This window comes from Podarcis erhardii (genome assembly GCF_964252035.2).
Source record: "Podarcis erhardii genome assembly, chromosome: 7".
In the NCBI taxonomy this organism is placed as follows: Eukaryota; Metazoa; Chordata; class Lepidosauria; order Squamata; family Lacertidae; genus Podarcis; species Podarcis erhardii.
This window is the reverse complement of record NC_138511.1, coordinates 84158377-84179030: the sequence shown is the minus strand read 5'-3', so window position 1 is coordinate 84179030 and position 20654 is coordinate 84158377. Positions and strand designations below refer to the sequence as shown.

Genomic DNA, 20654 nt, shown 5'->3' with positions numbered 1-20654 from the left:
AATATTTTTTGCTTGTTTTCCCCCTCTAAAAACTAGGTGCATCCTTTGCTCGGGTGCGTCCTATAGAGCAAAAAATACGGTAGTTTGATCTTCAGATATCCAGAGTACTGTCACGTGGAAGATGGAGCAGGCTTGTCTTCTCCTGCTCCTGAGGGTAGGACTCATGGCTTCAAAGTACAAGAAAGGACTACTGAACATGAGGAAGAACTTTCTGGCAGTAAGAGATGTTTGACAGTGGAACGGCTCTCCCTCAGGAGGTTGGGGACTCTCCGTCCTTGGAGGTTTTTAAGCAGTTGGCCATCTGTTTTCGATGCTTTACTTGAGATTCCTACATTGCCAGGGGTTAGACTAGATGACCCAGGAGGTCCCTTCCAACTCTACAATTCTGTGATTCCTGGAATGGCCTGTTGAGAAGATTTGAAGTGTGCAACTCATTAAATCAAACTGCTGAAACTCCACTAACACTGCCTTTCACGCCACCTGACCTTAACTCTCATAAACAGGAGCCTGCTCGTAAAACATAGTACTTTTTTGGGGGGGGGTGTACATGTATTATGTTAGAAACCCCCCACCCTATAAAGCAGAGCAACTCTTTTGGCCCAAAGGAAGGCGAAGGCAGAGAGCATATTCAAACATCCCTTATTTATTTTAAAAAGAAAATCCAGCTACTTAATATGTTGTAAAATGGTCCCAGGGAGATGAGAGGTTGTGACGTCACAGCCGCCAGGCAATCAGAGCTGTGCAAAGCTGCCTACTGTGCAAAACATGTTTGTTGTTTGGTCGTTTAGTCGTGTCCGATTCTTCGTGACCCCATGGACCAGAGCACGCCAGGCACTCCTGTCTTCCACTGCCTCCCTCAGTTTGGGCAAACTCATGCTGGTAGCTTCGAAAACACTGTCCCACCATCTCATCCTCTGTCGCCCCCTTCTCCTTGTGCCCTCCATCTTTCCCAACATCAGGGTCTTTTCCAGGGAGTCTTCTCTTCTCATGAGGTGGCCAAAGTACTGGAGCCTCAGCTTCACGATCTGTCCTTCCAGTGAGCACTCAGGGCTGATTTCCCTAAGAATGGAGAGGTTTGATCTTCTTGCAGTCCATGGGACTCTCAAGAGTCTCCTCCAGCACCATAATTCAAAAGCATCAATTCTTCGGCAATCAGCCTTCTTTATGGTCCAGCTCTCGCTTCCATGCATCACTACTGGGAAAACCATAGCATGAACTATACAGACCTTTGTTGGCAAGGTGATGTCTCTGCTTTTTAATATGTTGTAAAATGGTCCCAGGGAGAAGAGAGCTTGTGACGTCACAGCCGCCAGGCAATCAGAGCTGTGCAAAGCTGCCTACTGTGCAAAGCATGCAGACGTGATTTCCCCTAGATGGTTCCTGAATAGCGATAAATATGTCTGTCAACAACGTAGCAAGTGTGCTCGCAGAATGCAGCCGCCGCTGTTTTTTATGTACATCTGTTACGCACCCTGAGTTGAAATTTGAATGTAGGACTCGAATATACCACTTTAGGATGCAAAAGGGGCACTGCCCGTGTGAAAAAGCACAAGTTTAGCCTCCTGCATGTGGAAAGCTAGTAAGCCAAGCAGATGAGTTTCAGCCTGCAACACTAGCTTTCCATATGCAGGGAGGCTGAAGCTGCGTGGGATTCCCGTGATTTGATAGTAGAAGGGAGCCACCTAGTGGCATCTCTGTAAACAGCAGCCCATCTGCGTTACACTATAACGCCCCAGTTTGAGGGATCCTTCCTCCTGCTGGGTCCAGCTGCTTCCCAGCCAAGCTATTAATTTGGAGTGGGCAGGATCAACAGAGGCAGGAGTCTGGGGAAGGAAAGAAGAGCCCCATGGCTCCTGCCAAGGAGGAAAACGTAGCCAGGAGTTCGATGGAAATCCCCATGCTGTAGGTGGAGCTGAGTCAGACATTTGTGAGTCGTTTGGAAAATGGAAAAAGCAGAGATGAGCCAAGCGGGAAAGGGCGGAAAGACAAAACAGAGTGGGAGCTCCTGACTGCTGTGACGGATGTCATTCAGTCAGCCACTGACATCTGGACACGCTTGGCTCTCGCCACCCGAAATCCCTTGCAGATGCCCTTTTTCTGCCATTGGAAAACTCTGTAGGGACTGGCATCAACAGCAGCAGCAGGAGGAGGATTATACAGAGATATTATGAGTAGGGGGGACAGTTTATGCAGAGCCTAGAGACCTACAGTCGTGTCCAGGTGTGAAGTGCAGCAACACTCTGCCTCCTTGCCACTATTTCTCAATATTCGGCACAGGAACTCTTTAGTTGCAGCGGTAAACCCATTCATAAACATGACATGACATGGCAGCCGCCCAGCCTATGTCAAGTGGGATACACACTAAATCTAAAAAAATGTAGTATAAACACTGACAACTGGGAAACACTGGCCTGCGAGCGCTCCAGTTGGAGAACAACCTTTACCAAATGTGTCATGGGCTTTGAAGATGCTTGAACTCAGGACGCAAGGGAGAAATGTGCTAAGAGGAAGGCATGTTTGGCAAACCCCTCACCGTGATCAGCTCCCGTCCGGAAACCAATGTCCCCACTGTGGAAGGATGTGTGGATCCAGAATTGGCCTCCACAGTCACTTACGGACTCATTGTTAAAACTGTGTTTATGGAAGACAATCTTACTCGGCTACGAGTGATTGCAGAAGAAGAAGACACTAGGGCTGGGCAATATTTGGCTTTCAACTTCACAATATATCACCAGCAAACATTACTGATATATCACAATGCCTGAAATAAGGGTGTAAAAGGTAAAGGGACCCCTGACCATTAGGTTCAGTCGTGGCTGACTCTGGGGTTGCGGCGCTCTTCTCGCTTTATTGGCCAAGGGAGCCAGCGTACAGCTTCCGGGTCATGTGGCCAGCATGACTAAGCTGCTTCTGGCAAACCAGAGCAGCACACGGAAACGCTGTTTACCTTCCCACCGGAGTGGTACCTATTTATCTACTTGCACTTTGACGTGCTTTCGAACTGCGACCGAGCAACGGGAGCTTACCCCGTCGCGGGATTCGAACTGCCAAACTTCTGATCGGCAAGTCCTAGGCTCTGTGGTTTAACCCAAAGCGCCACCCGCGGCCCCTTAAATAAGGTTGAAATAAGGGTGTAGAGGCGGGCATTGGCTGGCTTTGCCGTTTTCCCCAAATAGTGATTTTTTGCATCGCACGCACATGCACACACATCCTGATTTGTGATCCATTGCCCGGTCAAAAATTACAAAACTGATAGCATGATACGGACTTCAAACCGGTTTTGGATAGTAATAAAACATAGTGAATTCTAGGCCTTTGAGAAATGCACCCTAACAATAATTAACATCAGCCAGGGCAGCGATCTTTTCAAATGCAAGAGTCCTTGCACTGAGCGATGGCGGAGTCTTGCACTCTCGCTGAAAACCCCGCAGGTTAGAAGAATAAACAAACACCTAACTGTCAGGGCATGCTATCCAGCCTTCCTCAGCTAGAGCATGTGACTTTGGTGATTTAGGAGCCTGAAGCAATTGCAAATGACGTAGAGGAGTTCCTGCAGGAGGAAAAACCTGTAATCTGATTCCAGAAAGTGAGCTTCCATTAGGCAAGCAGCTCACGGTTCAAGTGGATGTTCCCGGGTGCCTTTATCTCTGCAAAGAGCACCTCAGACCCCGTGCAAAGAGCCTGTGCCCAGCCATCCCCTGAATACATGGTGCTGTTGGAAGATACAGGAGAGCACTTCTTTACACAGCAAGCAACTTATGGAACTCACTGCCACAGGAGGAAGTGACGGCCTTGGGCTTAGACAGGTTACACAAATTTGTGGAGAGGTATGGATAGCTACTTGTCACAAGTGGAGGCAGAAATGCTGTTGAATGCCAGCAACAAGTATGCTTTTGAATTCTGGTGTTGGAGGGGACTCTTGAGGGTCCCATGGACTGCAAGAAGATCAAACCTATCCATTCTGAAGGAAATCAGCCCTGAGTGCTCACTGGAAGGACAGATCGTGAAGCTGAGGCTCCAATACTTTGGCCACATGAGAAGAGAAGACTGCCTGGAAAAGACCCTGATGTTGGGAAAGATGGAGGGCACAAGGAGAAGGGGACGACAGAGGACGAGATGGTTGGATAGTGTTCTCGAAGCTACCAGCATGAGTTTGACCAAACTGCGGGAGGCAGTGGAAGACAGGAGTGCCTGGCGTGCTCTGGTCCAGGGGGTCACCAAGAGTCGGACACGACTAAACGACTAAACAACAACAACCAGCTACAGGAAACTGCAAGATAATAATAATATTATAATAATTTATTATTTATACCCTGCCCATCTGGCTGGGTTTCCCCAGTCACTCTGGGTGGCTTCCAACAAAATATTAAAAATACAATAAAACACCAGACATTAAAAACTTCCCTAAGCAGGGCTGCCTTCAGATGTCTTCTAAAAGTCAGGTAGTTGTTTCTTTCCTTGACATCTGGTGGGAGGGCGTTCCACAGGGAGGGCGCCACTACCGAGAAGGCCCTCTGCCTGGTTCCCTGTAACCTCACTTCTTGCAGTGAGGCAACCGCCAGGAGGCCCTCAGAGCTGGACCTCAGTGTCAGGGCAGAACGATGGGGGTGGAGACGCTCTTGTGTGCAGCTGCTGCTTGCAGGATTCCTGTAGGCATGTGCTTGGCCACTCTGAGAACAGGATGCTAGACTAGTTGGGGCACTGGCCTCATCCAGTAGCCTCATGTAATGATCTTATGCACTCATATCTTCCTTTGGGACTTCCCACAGGCTTCTGTTTGCATGCTGCAAAAACAGGGTAAGAACAACATCCAAACACAAGACGTTGGCCCACAGGCCAAATTTGGCCTCCCAGCCTTCCACATTTGACCCGCAAGGCCGTTTCCCCCAAACCAACTCCCCCTGCCCCACACCTGACACATCGTATGTGATGTCAGGTGTGGGGCATGCAGAGATGCGGCCAAAAGCCTGCAGAAAGCAGGATCGAACTCCTTGTGCATCAGCTGATGGGAGTTCATTCCTGCTTGGCTCTGGGGCATGAACAAGGTCCCCAAATGTGAGCTCCCTGGGACACATGGAGCCTAGAGAAAGCAGAACTGAAGTCCCCAGCACTTGGGTTGGACTGTGGGGGGTCGGAGATAAAAATCCGGCACACAGGGTCAGACAGGTTCCCCCACCCCTGTCCTAAAGTTATGATTGTTGTTGTTGTTTAGGTGTTTAGTCGTGTCCGACTCTTCGTGACCCCCTGGAGCAGAGCACACCAGGCACTCCTGTCTTCCACTGCCTCCCGCAGTTTGGTCAAACTCATGCTGGTAGCTTCGAGAACACTGTCCAACCATCTCGTCCTCTGCCGTCCCCTTCTCCTTGGGCACTCCATCTTTCCCAACATCAGGGTCTTTTAGAGGGATTCTTCTCTTCTCATGAGGTGGCCAAAGTATTGATTTCAGCAAGGCATTTGACAAGGTGCCCCATGATATTCTTGTAAAGAAGCTGGTAAAATGCGGACTTGACTATGCTACCACTCAGTGGATTTGTAACTGGCTGACTGACCGAACCCAAAGGGTGCTCATCAATGGTTCCTCTTCATCCTGGAGAAGAGTGACTAGTGGGGTGCCACAGGGTTCTGTCTTGGGCCCGCTCTTATTCAACATCTTTATCAACGATGATGGACTCAAGGGCATCCTGATCAAATTTGCAGATGACACCAAACTGGGAGGGGTGGCTAACACCCCAGAGGACAGGATCACGCTTCAAAATGACCTTGACAGATTAGAGAACTGGGCCAAAACAAACAAGATGAATTTTAACAGGGAGAAATGTAAACTATTGCACTTGGGCAAAAAAAATGAGAGGCACAAATACAAGGTGAGTGACACCTGGCTTGAGAGCAGTACATGTGAAAAGGATCTAGGAGTCTTGGTTGACCACAAACTTGACATGAGCCAACAGTGTGACGCGGCAGCTAAAAAAGCCAATGCAATTCTGGGCTGCATCAATAGGAGTATAGCATCTAGATCAAGGGAAGTAATAGTGCCACTGTATTCTGCTCTGGTCAGACCTCACCTGGAGTACTGTGTCCAGTTCTGGGCACCACAGTTCAAGAAGGACACTGACAAACTGGAACGTGTCCAGAGGAGGGCAACCAAAATGGTCAAAGGCCTGGAAACGATGCCTTATGAGGAACGGCTAAGGGAGCTGGGCATGTTTAGCCTGGAGAAGAGGAGGTTAAGGGGTGATATGATAGCCATGTTCAAATATATAAAAGGATGTCACATAGAGGAGGGCGAAGGTTGTTTTCTGCTGCTCCAGAGAAGCGGACACGGAGCAATGGATCCAAACTACAAGAAAGAAGATTCCACCTAAACATTAGGAAGAACTTCCTGACAGTAAGAGCTGTTTGACAGTGGAATTTGCTGCCAAGGAGTGTGGTGGAGTCTCCTTCTTTGGAGGTCTTTAAGCAGAGGCTTGACAACCATATGTCAGGAGTGCTCTGATGGTGTTTCCTGCTTGGCAGGGGGTTGGACTTGATGGCCCTTGTGGTCTCTTCCAACTCTATGATTCTATGATTCTATGGAGCCTCAACTTCAGGATCTGTCCTTCCAGTGAGCACTCAGGACTGATTTCCTTCAGAATGGAGAGGTTTGATCTTCTTGCAGTCCATGAGTTATGATATCAGGTCATAAAAGTTGGATTTCCTGGCAGTGAGGAAGATGATGGGAGGCTCTCATCTTCAACCTTCCTGTGCTCGGCGATTGCCACTAAAAGCTCTGCTGCAGATGCAGCCTGGCTTGAGGTGAGGCAAGCAGAAACTGGGGAGGTGGAATTCTCTCCACGCCAACCCTGGGAGGTAGGCTTGGAGCCGCCACGTTTTATTTCCAGTGGTTTTTTGAAGATCTTAGGGTTCCCAGGCTTTTTGAGTTACATCCTTTAAGCTGCTTTCATTTAATCTCCAGCTCTTTGCCGTTCCCTACTGTCATGCATACATCATTTTAGTTCACCGTTGTGATTTTGCTATTCTGTTTTTGCAAACTGCCCCGAACACACAGCACTGAATTATTTTTACAATAGCTAAAGGAGGAACGCTGACTATTACGGAACTGAGATGCGGCAAGTGACTCGGCTTGGGATGTTGTAGGACTGATCTCCCAAACCATCTCTCAGCACTTATGCCACTCCTCTCCAGTAGCAGGGAGAGAACCCAGGAATCCTGGCCCTGGATTACTTAGTAGTTGCTGCCCCCTCCTGGACGCAGCTGGTCAAGGTTGAGTTGCTGGCATTTGCTTTCAAAAGGGGAGAGTTGAGCACATTCTCAGCAACCAGCTCAACAGACATCACTAGCACCCCTCATCCTCAGAGTAAGAAACTCCACCCAGGGATTCTATATTCCAGCCTTCAGTCTCCCTCTTCCAGCCAGGTCTTATTCCGCTGCTGCAGCTGAAAGCAGCACCTAAGAGGCTTAAACAGCCTCGGTTCAGTATAGCTGAAGGAGCGTCTCCATCCCCATCATTCTGCCCTGACGCTGAGGTCCAGCGCCGAGGGCCTTCTGGCAGCTCCCTCGCTGCGAGAAGCAAAGGTACAGGTAACCAGGCAGAGGGCCTTCTCGGTAGTGGCACTCGCCCTGTGGAACACCCTCCCACCAGATGTCAAAGAAGAAGAAAAAGAGGAGGAGGAGGAGTTTGGATTTGATATCCCGCTTTATCACTACCCGAAGGAGTCTCAAAGCAGCTAACATTCTCATTTCCTTTCCTCCCCCACAACAACACTCTGTGAGGTGAGTGGGGCTGAGAGACTTCACAGAAGTGTGACTGGCTCAAGGTCACCCAGCAGCTGCATGTGGAGGAGCGGAGACGTGAATCCAGTCCCCCAGATTACGAGACTACCGCTCTTAACCGCTACACCACACTGGCTCTCTAAGAATGCCAGGTTCCACGGCTAGAAGTAAAGAGCCAGTTACAGAGATCATAGCTGGCACCTGTCTCTTTTCAGGAGACGATGGAGAAGTGTGCCTTTGGAGGAGAATATCTTGGGTGTTAGGGGAGGGGTGGTACTTCTGGTGGGGGACAGGCGTGGGTCGTTTGTCCCCCTTTGGTCCCCACCCTGCACTCAGCTCTCACCTGGGGCTCCCAGAAGCTGTCAGCAGGCGGCAGTGGGCACACCCCGGGAATGGCTTTGACTGGCCAGCTAAACCAGGTGAGGGTAGCCAATGGGTCTCAAAACCTCAGTGAGTTAGGGACTCACAGACTCTGGCTGATGGAGCGGACAAGACCAATAGTGGGGCCCATGGTCAAGAAGGCGGCTTCTGCACGTGCTGTAGAGAGAAGTGAGGGGCACTCATCCACCTGGGAAGGGAGCCCATCTAGGAGAAGGAAAGCTTTGATTCCAAGGATCACTTGCTCCCTATTCTCACCTCCCCTTTCCTAACCCTTCAGGGCATTAATGGGAAACTGGTGCTGGACTCCCCTCCCTTCAGCTCCAACTGATGAGGACAAAGGGACAGCGACAATGGGAGTTGCAGTCAAGCAACGCGTGGGCCACAAGTTCCTCATCTATGGCTTAGGGGCATCTTGTTTTACATATGCTGTAAGCTGCCCAGCAGCAGAGGCTGTGGGTTAAACCACGGAGCCTAGAACTTGCCGATCAGAACGTCAGCGGTTCGAATCCCCATGACAGGATGAGCTCGCGTTGCTCGTTCCCTGCTCCTGCCAACCCAGCAGTTTGAAAGCACGTCAAAGTGCAAGCAGATAAATAGGTACCACTCCGGCGGGAAGGTACACGGCGTTTCCGTGTGCTGCCCTGGTTCGCCAGAAGTGGCTTAGTCTTGCTGGCCACATGACCTGGAAGCTGTACGCCAGCTGCCTCAGCCAATAAAGCGAGATGAGCGCCGCAACCCCAGACTGGACCTAGTGGTCAGGGGTTCCTTTACCTTTTTAGCTGCCCAAAGTGGCTGGGCAAACCAAATAATAATAATAACAACGAACTTTTGATATGGTCAGAGATGTAAATAAATATGGCCTGGATCCACTGGGAACGGTGAGCAAGTCAGTTAAGGAAACGCAAAACAAAATCAAGATGGGGCAAAGGTCCTTCTCACTTTTAAGAGACCACCCAACAAATTACTTAAAAGGTTGTTTATTTTCAGCTGTCCAACGCTGCAAAAAATAATGATCAATCGGACATAGTCAGATACTGCAAAAAGCCAACTTGCCAGCCAGCAATGTCCCTCGCACAGGAGGGTCTGGGCTTCTGGCGAGCCCCATCTCCAACACAGAAGACCCATTTCTTACAGGAAAGAGACAGAGACACAGCTCTACGACAGGGATGTCCAGAAGCAAAGGTGGCGCCATGGAAGGGAAGCCAAGATCTGCCCTGGTGCTTCCGATCCAGACGGCTGATGACCAGTCCCAGGGAGCGACATTCCCTTCCTTACCCCTCTTTAGCAACTGGGAAGTGGGGAGCTCAGGAGTGGCGGGGTGCAGAAGATGCTGCAGGCATCACAGACCATCCATTGCCATAGACCTCAAAGACAACTCACCCTACACTCCAGTGCCATTCTGATCCCTATCAGCGGAGACACCCAGTCTGGCAGGAGAGAGGTTGCACAAGATGGGAAGGAAACAGCCAAGACATGGCTCCTTGATGTTGCATCCTGGCACCCTCTACCTTGGGGGGTCAGGATCTCAGCCCCATCTACTCCGCTTCCATAGCGTCTACATCTTCCGGCTCTTCCCCATCGAAGTAGCGCTCCTCCTCATCCCGCGACACGATGTCCAGGTTGTCAAAGTCGGGGTTCTCGTCAACCTCGCTGGAGGGAGAGAAGGCACAGGTTTACACTGACAAACCCGGAAGCGGGTTTCAGGTCTGCGGAGTTGGCACTGAGGAACCAGCTTGCTCTGTGGGAGGGAGAGGGGTCCGCAAGCTTTGGCTGACCCACAGAGCCAGCCACGATCTGTGGTTGCTTCCATGCATGCCCCCACAAGCCCCCCGGCGTGTCCAGGGAGTGTAAGGCAGAGGGGACGCAATGCAAGATCTTCACTGCTCCTCAGAGTCTCCGAAGCCCAGTGCGGTGGGAGCCTCCAAAGCAGGGGTGGCCAAACTGTGCTCTCCACCGCCTGTTGGACTACAGATCCCATCATCCCTGACCACGGGGGCCTGATGGGATTTTGAGTCTCGCAACATTGGCTGCTCCTGCTCCAAACCTAGCAAGAAGAGAATGCCGCTCTCCCTTGCCCCACACTCTCTGCATGTTCTAGATCGCCCTTCCGTGTTCTGGAGCCCATCAGATGTTTTGGACGACGACTCCCACCGCACCTGACCACTGGCCATCTCAGTTGTCCTGAATGGGGAGCTTGAGTCCAGCAACAATTGGAGGGCACAGGACTGGGGTGGGTCGGGAATGTTGTTCAGGGTAACGGAAGAGGGACCTGGGTCTGTCTGTCTCATCCAGTGTGGAAGTGAGGGGCACTCTCCACCTCTGAGTTTTGTGCAATGCGAGACGTGAGACACTGGCTGGGCCAGGAATCATCTCGTTTCTTTATTTGTCCATTTATAAACCGCTTCGCAGGCAGAAATCACTGAACCAGTGTAATAATAATAATAATAATAATAATAATAATAATAAATTTTTATTTATACCCCACCCTTCCCGGTTCAGAAAACCGGGCTCAGGGCGGCTAACAACAAATTTAAAACACTTAATTGATGCTACAAAAAACCAGCATAAAATACGGTATAAAACGTGAATAACAATAAAATCAAAAATCAATTTAGGGGGGAAATCCATCCAATAAACATTAGATGATCACCAGGGCTAGCTGGCTAAATTAGTCCTATTTGGGCCAGTGAGGAGATATGGGGAGAATTAGCTGTGGGATCCCAGAGCGGGTAATCTTCATAAAAAGGGGAGGGGGAGGGAAGGAAGGGGAATAGAAGATCAGGCTAAGTTCAAATTGAAATCCAGATGGAATAGTTCTGTCTTACAGGCCCTGCAGAAGGAAGTTAAATCCTGCAGGGCCCTGGTCTCATGGGACAGAGCATTCCACCAGGTGGGAGCCATCACTGAGAAGGCCCTGGCCCTGATGGAGGATAATCTGACTTCCTTAGGGCCCGGGACCTCTAAACTAATTATTCATGGACCTTAAGGTCTTCTGCGGGGCATACCAGGAGAGGCGGTCCTGTAAATACGAGGGCCCTAAGCCACAAAGGGCTTTAAAGGTCAAAACCAGCACCTTGAACCTGACCTGATACACCACCAGGAGCCAGTGTACAGCAACATACAAAAGATCACCCATTCAAATAAACTAAGGGCATGAGAACCATTTGTACAGCTGTAGTCATTGTTCCATCGAGCGATGGGAGCTGTTCCCCAAACACCTGGAAGGCACCAGATTAGTTGCAGGAGATAGAACCCTGGATTCATGTGTTTTTCAGTGGCGGCGGCTCATCACCAAAGTGATACAGAGAAACGCCCACAGCAAAGAGCGAAAGGACCTATCCGCTGATGTCCCGCCCTGATTCCTCACCTGTAGTTGAAGTCCCTATCCTTGCCGTCGAGGAAGCGCTGGTACATGCGGCTGGTGAACTCTTCCCGCAGGTAGGCCTTCTCCTCCTCTTCAGGGACCCAATCCTCCATATCCAGGTCAGAGGCCTTGTCTAGAGAGGGAAGAGTGGACTCAGTGAGCCTTGTGATAGGAATTTTATGGTCTTAGATATATGGTAATGTTCATAAGTGTACCAACCAAGCACATACATAGATCAGCACAGGAAGACCGACCTGGAACCATTTTGATTCCTAAAGTGACCAAATGTTTTCTCTGCAAGGTCAATGTGGGAAACCTCCCCATTGTCTCTTTCCTCACAAATCCTGTCTTAAGGACACATTTAAGATATGAATAGGGTGTGAGCCTGTGACCTGGCCCAGGAACTAAGTATTTATCATTACAAAAGACTGGCCAGGCTCCCCAGGCAATCCAATCAAGTAACCTGCCAGACAGGAGATAAACAACAACAGGAGAAAAACAATATTCAAATTTTTGTTTAGACCGCCTTTTCTGTGATGTAGGTGTGATGTATCTGATGGGTTGATCTTAGGTTACACACCTTCTGTGATGTATGTATGATGTTTCTGGGGGTGGTCTTGATCTACAGGGTGGCAATTTCAAAAGTATTTATAAGGCCTTGCGGCCATTTTTCTGGGTCTCCCTCCTCCTCTCCTGCGGGTGAGGGGAGCACCCTGTTGCAACAGTTCAATAAAGATCAAGCTTACTAGCTGCTTTGCTTCTCAATATTCTCTGGTTGGCCTCTGTTATTCTCTCCTACCAATAGGGAACCTATGTAAGGACTCTATATGGGCTCTTGGATACCACATAAGGGAAAAGGGCAATTTTTGTTTACAACAGCCTCCTGGAGCTGGAGATAAGCTACCCTTCCTCCCCGCACCCTTGAAAAACAACAACATTCCCAGCCCAGAGGATGCCACAGTCCCGGTTGTCCTACCTCCATCTCTCGGGAACCCAAATGAGCCCAAGAGACCGGTCCTCCAGTCCTCATGCTCATATCAAAAGCGCTTTTCCTCTTCCTCCCAAAGCCCTGGATTTGCTGCTGTGCTGCTCAAATCACTGGATGAGACCTCCAGGCCTCTCCTGCTCTAGGGCCCCTGAGACACCTCCCAAGGCCACAATCCTCAATGGCCCACCTCAGATGCAGTTCCCGGCTGGCAAGGGTCCCTGGACAGCACTGATGCCTCTTCCTTGCCCGAAGGGAGGATGGAGGGATGTTCACAAGGGGCAGGGCACGTGCATACAGAAACCTGTGACTTTCCTTGGAGAAAGGAAACCAGGGAACCAGGCAGAGGGCCTTCTCGGTAGTGGCACCCGCCCTGTGGAACGCCCTCCCACCAGATGTCAAAGAGAAAAACAACTACCAGACTTTTAGAAGACATCTGAAGACAGCTCTGTTTAGGGAAGCTTTTAATGTTTACAGTGGTGCCCCGCAAGACGAATGCCTCGCAAGATGGAAAACTCGCTAGACGAAAGGGTTTTCCGTTTTGGAGGCGCTTCGCAAAACGAATTTCCTATGGGCTTGCTTCGCAAGACGAAAATGTCTTGCGAGTTCCTGCGGGTTTTTTTCCCCGTCCCCCTTTTTCTAAGCCGCTAAGCTGCTTATCCGCTTATCCGCTAAGCCGATAAGCCACTAAAAGCCGCTAAAAGCCACTAAACCGCTAATAGCGCTAATCCGCTAATGGGCTTGCTTCGCAAGACGAAGAAACCGCTAGACGAAGAGACTCGCGGAACGGATTCTTTTCGTCTTGCGAGGCACCACTGTAATAGGTTATTGTATTTTAATATTCTGTTGGAAGCCGCCCAGAGTGGCTGGGGAAACCCAGCCAGATGGGCACGGTATAAATAATAAATTTGCCCCACTCACTTTTAGCCTTGGGCACCCACCCCTGGTATGCTGCCCCCATACAAATATAAGAATAGCTTTACTGGATCAGGCCAGTGGCCAATGTAGTCCAACATCCCGTTCTCATGATAGATGCCTGTGGGAAACCCGCAAGCGGGACCCAAGATCTCTCCCCTCCTGTGATTTCTAGCAACTAGTGTTCAGAAGCATCGCTGCCTCTTGACCGTGACGTAATGGAGCTACAAAAATTTGGATCATTATAAAAGATGCAAAAAGAAAGGAATAACGAAAAGACCCACAAAGGGGAGGAGGGAAGTCCAGGAGACTCTCAGGAATCTTGTTTCTATATAGTATGATGTTATAATAATAATAATAATAATTTTTTATTTATACCCCGCCCTCCCCAGCCAAGGCCGGGCTCAGAGCGGCTTACAAGCAAAATAAAAACAAGATGAATGATTACAACTTAAAAACAAAAATAAAATACAACATTAAAATAATGGAACATTAAAATATTAAAATGTAGCCTCATCGCAGGAGGAGAAGGAAAAGAAAAAAGAAAAAAAAAGAGAGGGAGGGAGGGAATCAAATTGGCTCCAAGCCAAAGGCCAGGCGGAACAACTCTGTCTTACAGGCCCTGTGGAAAGAAATCAGATCCTGCAGGGCCCTGGTCTCATGAGGCAGAGCGTTCCACCAGGCCGGAGCCAGAGTTGAAAAGGCCCTGGCTCTGGTTGAAGCCAATCTAACTTCCTTAGGGCCTGAGACCACTAGGGTGTTGTTATTTATGGACCTTGAGGCTCTCCGTGGGGCATACCGGGAGAGGCGGTCCCGTAGGTACGAGGGTCCTAGGCCGTGAAGGGCTTTAAAGGTCAAAAGCAGCACCTTAAATCTGACCCTGTACTCCACCGGGAGCCAGTGCAGTTTGAAAAGCACTGGGTGAATATGCTCCCATGGCAGAGACCCCGTGAATGTGAATGTGATTTTTAATTTGGAAAATCTAATAAATACATTTGTAATAAAAAAAAAGGAAAAAAGAAGAATGTGTCCGGTCGTCTTTAAAGCCACCCAGTTTGGAGGCCATCGCTACCTCCTGGAGCCACGAGTTTCATAGTCTTAACTATTCCCCCGGGCTGGGAAGGTCTCCCACTAGATCCTACCCCTTTTCTTCACCAACCTTCACCATCGCTGTCTTCCTCTTCCTCCTCTTCGCAGGCCTCCTCCTGCTCCTGCTGGACCTGCAGCCGCCGCTGGATGACCTGCTCCTGGTAGGAGTCCAGGAGGACGCCCGAGAGAGAGCAGGCGGCCTCCAGCTTGCCGCTGCCCAGGGCCTGCATCTCCTCGTCGCTCAGGTACTGCCCGATGTACTGCTCGTAAAGAAGCGGCTCCCGGCAGCGCATCTGCTCGTCGCTGAAGTACTCCCCACCTGTGGGCAGGAAGAGAGAAGCAGACATGGGGCTTGTTTCAAGAAGCTTTCCATGCTTGGTGTTGTGGAATTTCCTTTTTTAAAAAAAATATCTTTATTAATTTAAATACATTTATGAAAGAACAGACGTACAGTGGAACCTTGGGTTACATACGCTTCAGGTTACAGACTCCGCTAACCCAGAAATAGTACCTTTGGTCCAAGCACGGACCTCCAGAATGAATTAAGTACTTAACCCAAGGTACCACAGTACATAGAAGTAAACAAACAAACAATCAATCAATCAATCAATCAATCAATCAATCAATCAATCAAACAAACAAATAACAGAAGAATCAAACAAACCACCACACTATAAGATACAAGAAGATTAATATAATTATCATCATATACAGTGGTACCTCAGGTTACATATGCTTCAGGTTATATATACTTCAGGTTACAAACTCCGCTAACCCAGAAATATTACCTCAGGTTAAGAACTTTGCTTCAGGATGAGAACAGAAATCGTGCTCCGATGGCGCGGCAGCAGCAGGAGGCCCCATTAGCTAAAGTGGTACCTCAGTTACGAACAGTTTCATGTTAAGAACGGACCTCCAGAACGAATTAAGTTCTTAACCTGAGGTACCACTGTATAGCCCGCCCTGTTCTAATCCCTTCCCAGAACGGAACCAGGATCTGAAGGCCCAGTACCTTGGATGAGCTGTTGCAGGGCTGCGTAGCGCTTGTTCCGCACCCGGGTGTGGCGCGTCTTGCCCAGGCCGGCCCTGCGCACTTCGGCACAGTAGAAGTCTGCCTCGTAGCTGCCGGAGAGGTGGCGGAAGCAAGGCAGGTGTTCCTCTCGCAGGACCGTCCGGAACCGCTCCAGGAACACCAGCGGCTTGCTGTGATACAAATCCCTCAAGATAGCCAGCTTCTGCGCGGGCGTGAAATCCGGCTCGTCCTTCTGCTGGCTCCTCACAGGCAAGCGGCTGTTGGCCACGGCGTGGAACATGGCTAGGACAGCAGGGTCGTCGTCGTCCTCTACGGGTCCAGCAGGCTGCGAATTGGAGCCAACAGACTCCGGCTTTCCCCTGCCCCAGTGGGGCTGTTTGGTGTCAGAGGCCTTCCCGCCATTAGAGGGCGTGTCTTCAGTAGCCATAACCTCTGATTCTCCGCTGCCCTGCTGAGATGGCTTGCTCAGGTTATTTGCAGATGGCAGCTCAGTCTTCAGCTCACTCCAGCAGGAGGAAAGAAATGCGCTGATGGCGTCGTGCGTCCCAGAAGGAAGGCTGGAGCCAGGGTTCCATGAGTGCTCTTCCCAACGACTTCCTGGTGCTTTAGATGCCCCATTCCAGTTCAAGGGGGAGCTCTGTGGGTTTGGGACCCCTGACATCTCTTCTCCCCAGAGAGGCCGGCGCAGCGGAGAGCTCTTAGTTGCCCTACAGCCACTGGCACCTGAAGCATCCGGCTTCTGTTCCCCCCTGTGGACCATTTGTAAAGTCTCACCGGGAGCACCGCTGTCCTTTGGAAGGCAGTCTGTGGGCGCTAGGATTCCCACCATCTCTTCTGCGGAGTCCAGTGGCTTTGCAGCCTCAGTGTTGTCCAGAAGACCACTTTCAAGCATCCCTCTGTCTGGGTTGCCTTCCTCTACACCCACTCGGGAGCCGACAACTGGAAAGACAGAAAAATTCCAATTAGTGCCAGTGAAACTGCTACCACACATCATTCAGACCGTCCAAGTGTCCCTAATTTCCAGAGAGTCCCAGATTTACTGAAGCTGTCCTGGTTTCTGATTTGACCACAGAATGTCCCACTTTTCCTTAAAGGTAAAGGGACCCCTGACCATTAGGTCCAGTCGTGGCCGACTCTGGGGTTGCGGCACTCATCTCGCTTTATTGGCCGAGGGAGCCGGCGTACAGTTTCCGGGTCATGTGGCCAGCATGACTAAGCCGCTTCTGGCGAACCAGAGCAGCGCACAGAAACGCCGTTTACCTTCCCGCCAGAGTGGTACCTATTGATCTACTTGCACTTTGACGTGCTTTCAAATGGCTAGGTGGGCAGGAGCAGGGACCCAGCAACGGGAGCTCACCCCGTCGCGGGGATTCAAACCGCCGACACCTTTTGATCGGCACATCCTAGGCTCTGTAGTTTAACCCTTAGGATGTCCCTATTTTCAGCGGAGAAATGTTAGAGGGTGTGGAGTTATGCAACCTCTGAGTCAAGGAGATAGGTCACTATACAACCTTTAGAAGACATCTGAAGGCAGCCCTATCTGAGGAAGTTTTTTAATGTTTTTTTTTTTTTTAATATATATGTTGGAAGCCGCCCAGAGTGGCTGGGGCAACCAAGTCAGAAGAGCGGAGGTACAAGTAATAAAATTACTACTATCATCATTGTTGTTATGATGGAAGAGGTCCACAGGGATAGGCAAACTAAGGCCCGGGGGCCGGATCTGGCCCAATCGCCTTCTCAATCCGGCCCCCGAACGGTCCGGGAATCAGTGTGTTTTTACATGAGTAGAATGTGTCCTTTTATTTAAAATGCATCTGTGGGTTATTTGTGGGGTCTGCCTGTTGTTTTTACACGAGTAGAATGTGTCCTTTTATTTAAAATGCGTCTCCGGGTTTTTGTGGGGCATAGGCATTCATTCATTTCACCCCCCCCCCCTCCAAAATATAGTCCGGCCCCCCACAAGGTCAGAGGGACACTGGACCGGCCCCCTGCTGAAAAAGTTTGCTGACCCCTGGATTAGGATGTCCCTGTTTTCATCAGAGAAATGTTGGAGGGCATGCAAGATCACTGAAGGGGGTGAGCGGCGTCTTACAGCCCAAGCATTTCATTTCATTGCTATGGCTAGTGGATGGTGCAAATAAAGACCCTTCTCTCTCTCTCTCTCATAAGGATCGCACAATAAAAAGGATGGCAGCCGAAGGGCTCGTGCATACTGTCGTTTCATGTCCCAATCACCGTCTTCCCTCCCTCTCTCCAGAGACTAGGACTCTCTCCACCCACTCGGGGAAGACTGAAAAGTGGGGAGAAAGAAGAACTGAGGCGGGTGGGGATCAGGGAGCAAGAAGAGGGAGGCAAGGGGCCTGGGGGGCCCATTTGAGCGCAACACCGCCTCCGCCCCGTCCTCAGCGCGCCGGAACGGGAGCGCTCACCTGGGGAAGGCGGCTCTCCGGGCTCGGCCCCACCTGCCTCCATGCCGCGACACCCGTCTCCGCTCGCGGGGGAAGGCGAACCGATCCCTAAACACCAGCTAGTAGGAACTTCCGGTTCCGGCGGTGCGTCGGAGAAAGGGATCCCCCTCCGCGGCGCCGAGAGGCTTTGGTTCCGGGGAGAATTCCACCCCACAGGGCGAGGGTTGGAAGCGCATTTCTTTTAAGTGGAGAAGAACCCTCGCAAAAGCGGGCTGTGTTGTGTTTGTTAGGTTAGGTTAGTTTTACCCTGCCCATCTGACTGGGTTGTCCCAGCCACTCTGGTCAGCTTTGAAAATAATAATAATATTAATAATACTAATAATAATTTATACCTCACCCAGCTGGCTGGGTTTCCCCAGCCACTCTGGGCAGCTCCCAACAGAATTAATAATTTTTAAAAAGCGATAAAACATCCGACATTAAAAACTTCCCTAAACAGGGCTGCCTTCAGATGTTTTCTAAAAGTCAGATAGTATTTATTTCCTTGACATCTGATGGGAGAGCGTTCCACAGGGCGGGCGCCACCACCGAGAAGGCCCTCTGCCTGGTTCCCTGTAACCTTACTTCTCACAGTGAGGGAGCCGCCAGATGCTTTTGGGTTGCAAGATAAAGCAACTAACAAATTTAATAAATTAAATAAGGGAAGGAAATAAGGGAAGGGGAGCCACAACTTTTCAAAAAAATAATAGGAAGTTGAGGAAAGATTGGGCTTCAATACCCAATGCCCCCCCGTCAGCAAGACAATTTCTATGGCAGGAAGCTGTGAACGGTCTTAGAGCATGTGATTGCATGCAGCAGGTCCCAGGTTTGCCCGCTGGCTGGGAAATTATTTCCCTGCCCTGCCGCTGCACTACTCAGATGGGGCAGTGCTGAGAGAACTATACTAGAAACTAGTCTATACTAGAAACCAAGTTTTTAGTGCTGCAGCTCCAGCTCTCTAGAATCAGTTACCAACAAAATCAGGTAGGTGTCGACCTTTGTGATGTTTAGGCACCTACGGAATACTTTTTTGTTTCAGAAGGCTTCCTCTGAGGAGTAGGACCCAGCCATTTACAGAATATCAATTTTACATCTGAAGAAACTGTTTTGCTGTTTTGGAGTTTGTAAGGATTTAGTTCATTGAATAGCTTTTATTGTTTTTAGAGCTTGCATTTTACAGTACAGTTGTACCTTGGAAGTCGAACGAATTCCGTTCCAGAAGTCCGTTCGACTTCCAAAACGTTCAGAAACCAAAGCACGGCTTCTGATTGGCTGCAGGACGCTCCTGCAGCCAATCGGAAGCCCCGGAAGCCTTGTTGGATGTTCAGGTTCCAAAGACCAATCGCAAACCAGAACACTCACTTCTGGGTTTGCAGCGTTCAGGAGCCCAAACGTCTGAGTAACAAGGCATTTGGGATCCAAGGTACAACTGTAGTCTTTTTTTGTCTGGTACAGTGGTACCTCGGGTTAAGTACTTAATTTGTTACGGAGGTCCATTCTTAACCTGAAACTGTTCTTAACCTGAAGCACCACTTTAGCTAATGGGGCCTCTCACTGCCACCGCACAATTTCTGTTCTCATCCTGATGCAAAGTTCTTAACCTGAAGCACTATTTCTGGGTTAGCGGAGTCTGTAACCTCAAGTGTATGTAATCTGAAGCGTACGTAACCCGAGGTACCACTGTATTCCACTTCGGCTTCCTGCTGTGTAGCAATTCATACCTTTGTTTAATAACAACAGCTCAGGCTATCTAGAATTTTTACCTCTACGTTGTGACTGGAACACAATTGTCCCCAGTGATGTGAGGGGAACTGAAATCACCCGTTACTGCAAGACTTCATCCTTTAGGTACATCCTTGATTTCATTCTCCATCTCAAGATCAGCCTGGGTATTTTGGATACAGGGGCTGTCATGGACGGATGCAGAGGGATGGTGGCAGGAACCAACTGGGAAAGGAAGAAGGCTCAGAGCCCGGGGAGTGGTGGTGGGACGATGATGAGTGTGTTGGTGATATGCAGTGTCCCGTGCACAGCGGAAGGATGAGGAGTACGTGCCACATACTCTATATTGCTTTATTTACATTTCAAAGCTGGTAGATTACAGAAAAACATCTTGCCTCTGCCGGAGCAGAGAAAAGCATCCTCTCTCCTCTAAAGCACGGAGAGAACAACACACACTGAACTGCAAAGAACAGTGAAAAAACAGGAAACCAGTGTACGTCACATCCAGTCTTCCTTTCCCGTGGGAAAACTCCAACAGCAATTGACTATGGAATGTAAACACCTGTCTCGTGACAAGCACTTCGCTGCACAGTGAAGAGAGCAGAAACCAACAGAGTGGTCAGATGGAAAAGAAAGGGAGGTGTCAGAAACTGGAGAGGTGACAGGGCTTGGTGAGTGGGGGGAGTCTGTGGCAGAGAAAAGTCCCGAATCAGAAGCAGGAGGAGAGAGGCCAAGAGGCAGAGATGAACTGGGCTGAAGAAGACAGGGTTTCTCCCCCTCTTGCTGCAATAAGCTCTCCTTCCCTCCTGGTCTCCCAGAATTAGGAGAGGTATGACGCGGGAGGAGCAAAGACAGACACACCAGTATAGCCTCAGATTGGGAAGGACCCAGGAAAGGCGGCGGCTTAGGCAGCTGTGGGAAGGTGGGCACCTTCAGTCTCCACAACTG

At 49.9% G+C, this 20654-nt stretch overlaps 1 protein-coding gene across 1 annotated transcript; it reads right to left on the bottom strand.

The window, feature by feature from the left end:
• Positions 1–9112: 9112 nt before the first annotated feature.
• CCDC97 (coiled-coil domain containing 97) lies at positions 9113–18107 on the bottom strand. Its single transcript, XM_081869182.1, has 5 exons — positions 17967–18107; positions 15517–16476; positions 14575–14823; positions 11519–11648; positions 9113–9801 (listed from the first exon to the last, which is right to left on the bottom strand). The coding sequence occupies exons 1-5, from the start codon at positions 18007–18009 to the stop codon at positions 9687–9689; spliced, it is 1497 nt and encodes a 498-aa protein (XP_081725308.1). The 5' UTR covers positions 18010–18107; the 3' UTR covers positions 9113–9686.
• Between the last annotated feature and the right edge of the window lie 2547 nt (positions 18108–20654).

Excerpts from the sequence above, each read along its gene's own strand:
- CCDC97 (XM_081869182.1), bottom strand. The coding sequence starts at position 18,009 with ATGGAGGCAGGTGGGGCCGAGCCCGGAGAGCCGCCTTCCCCAG. Across the intron at positions 16,477-17,966 it reads CGGAGAGCCGCCTTCCCCAG|TTGTCGGCTCCCGAGTGGGT; the intron begins GTGAGCGCTCCC and ends CTGTCTTTCCAG. Across the intron at positions 11,649-14,574 it reads GGAAGACAGCGATGGTGAAG|ACAAGGCCTCTGACCTGGAT; the intron begins GTTGGTGAAGAA and ends TTCCCTCTCTAG.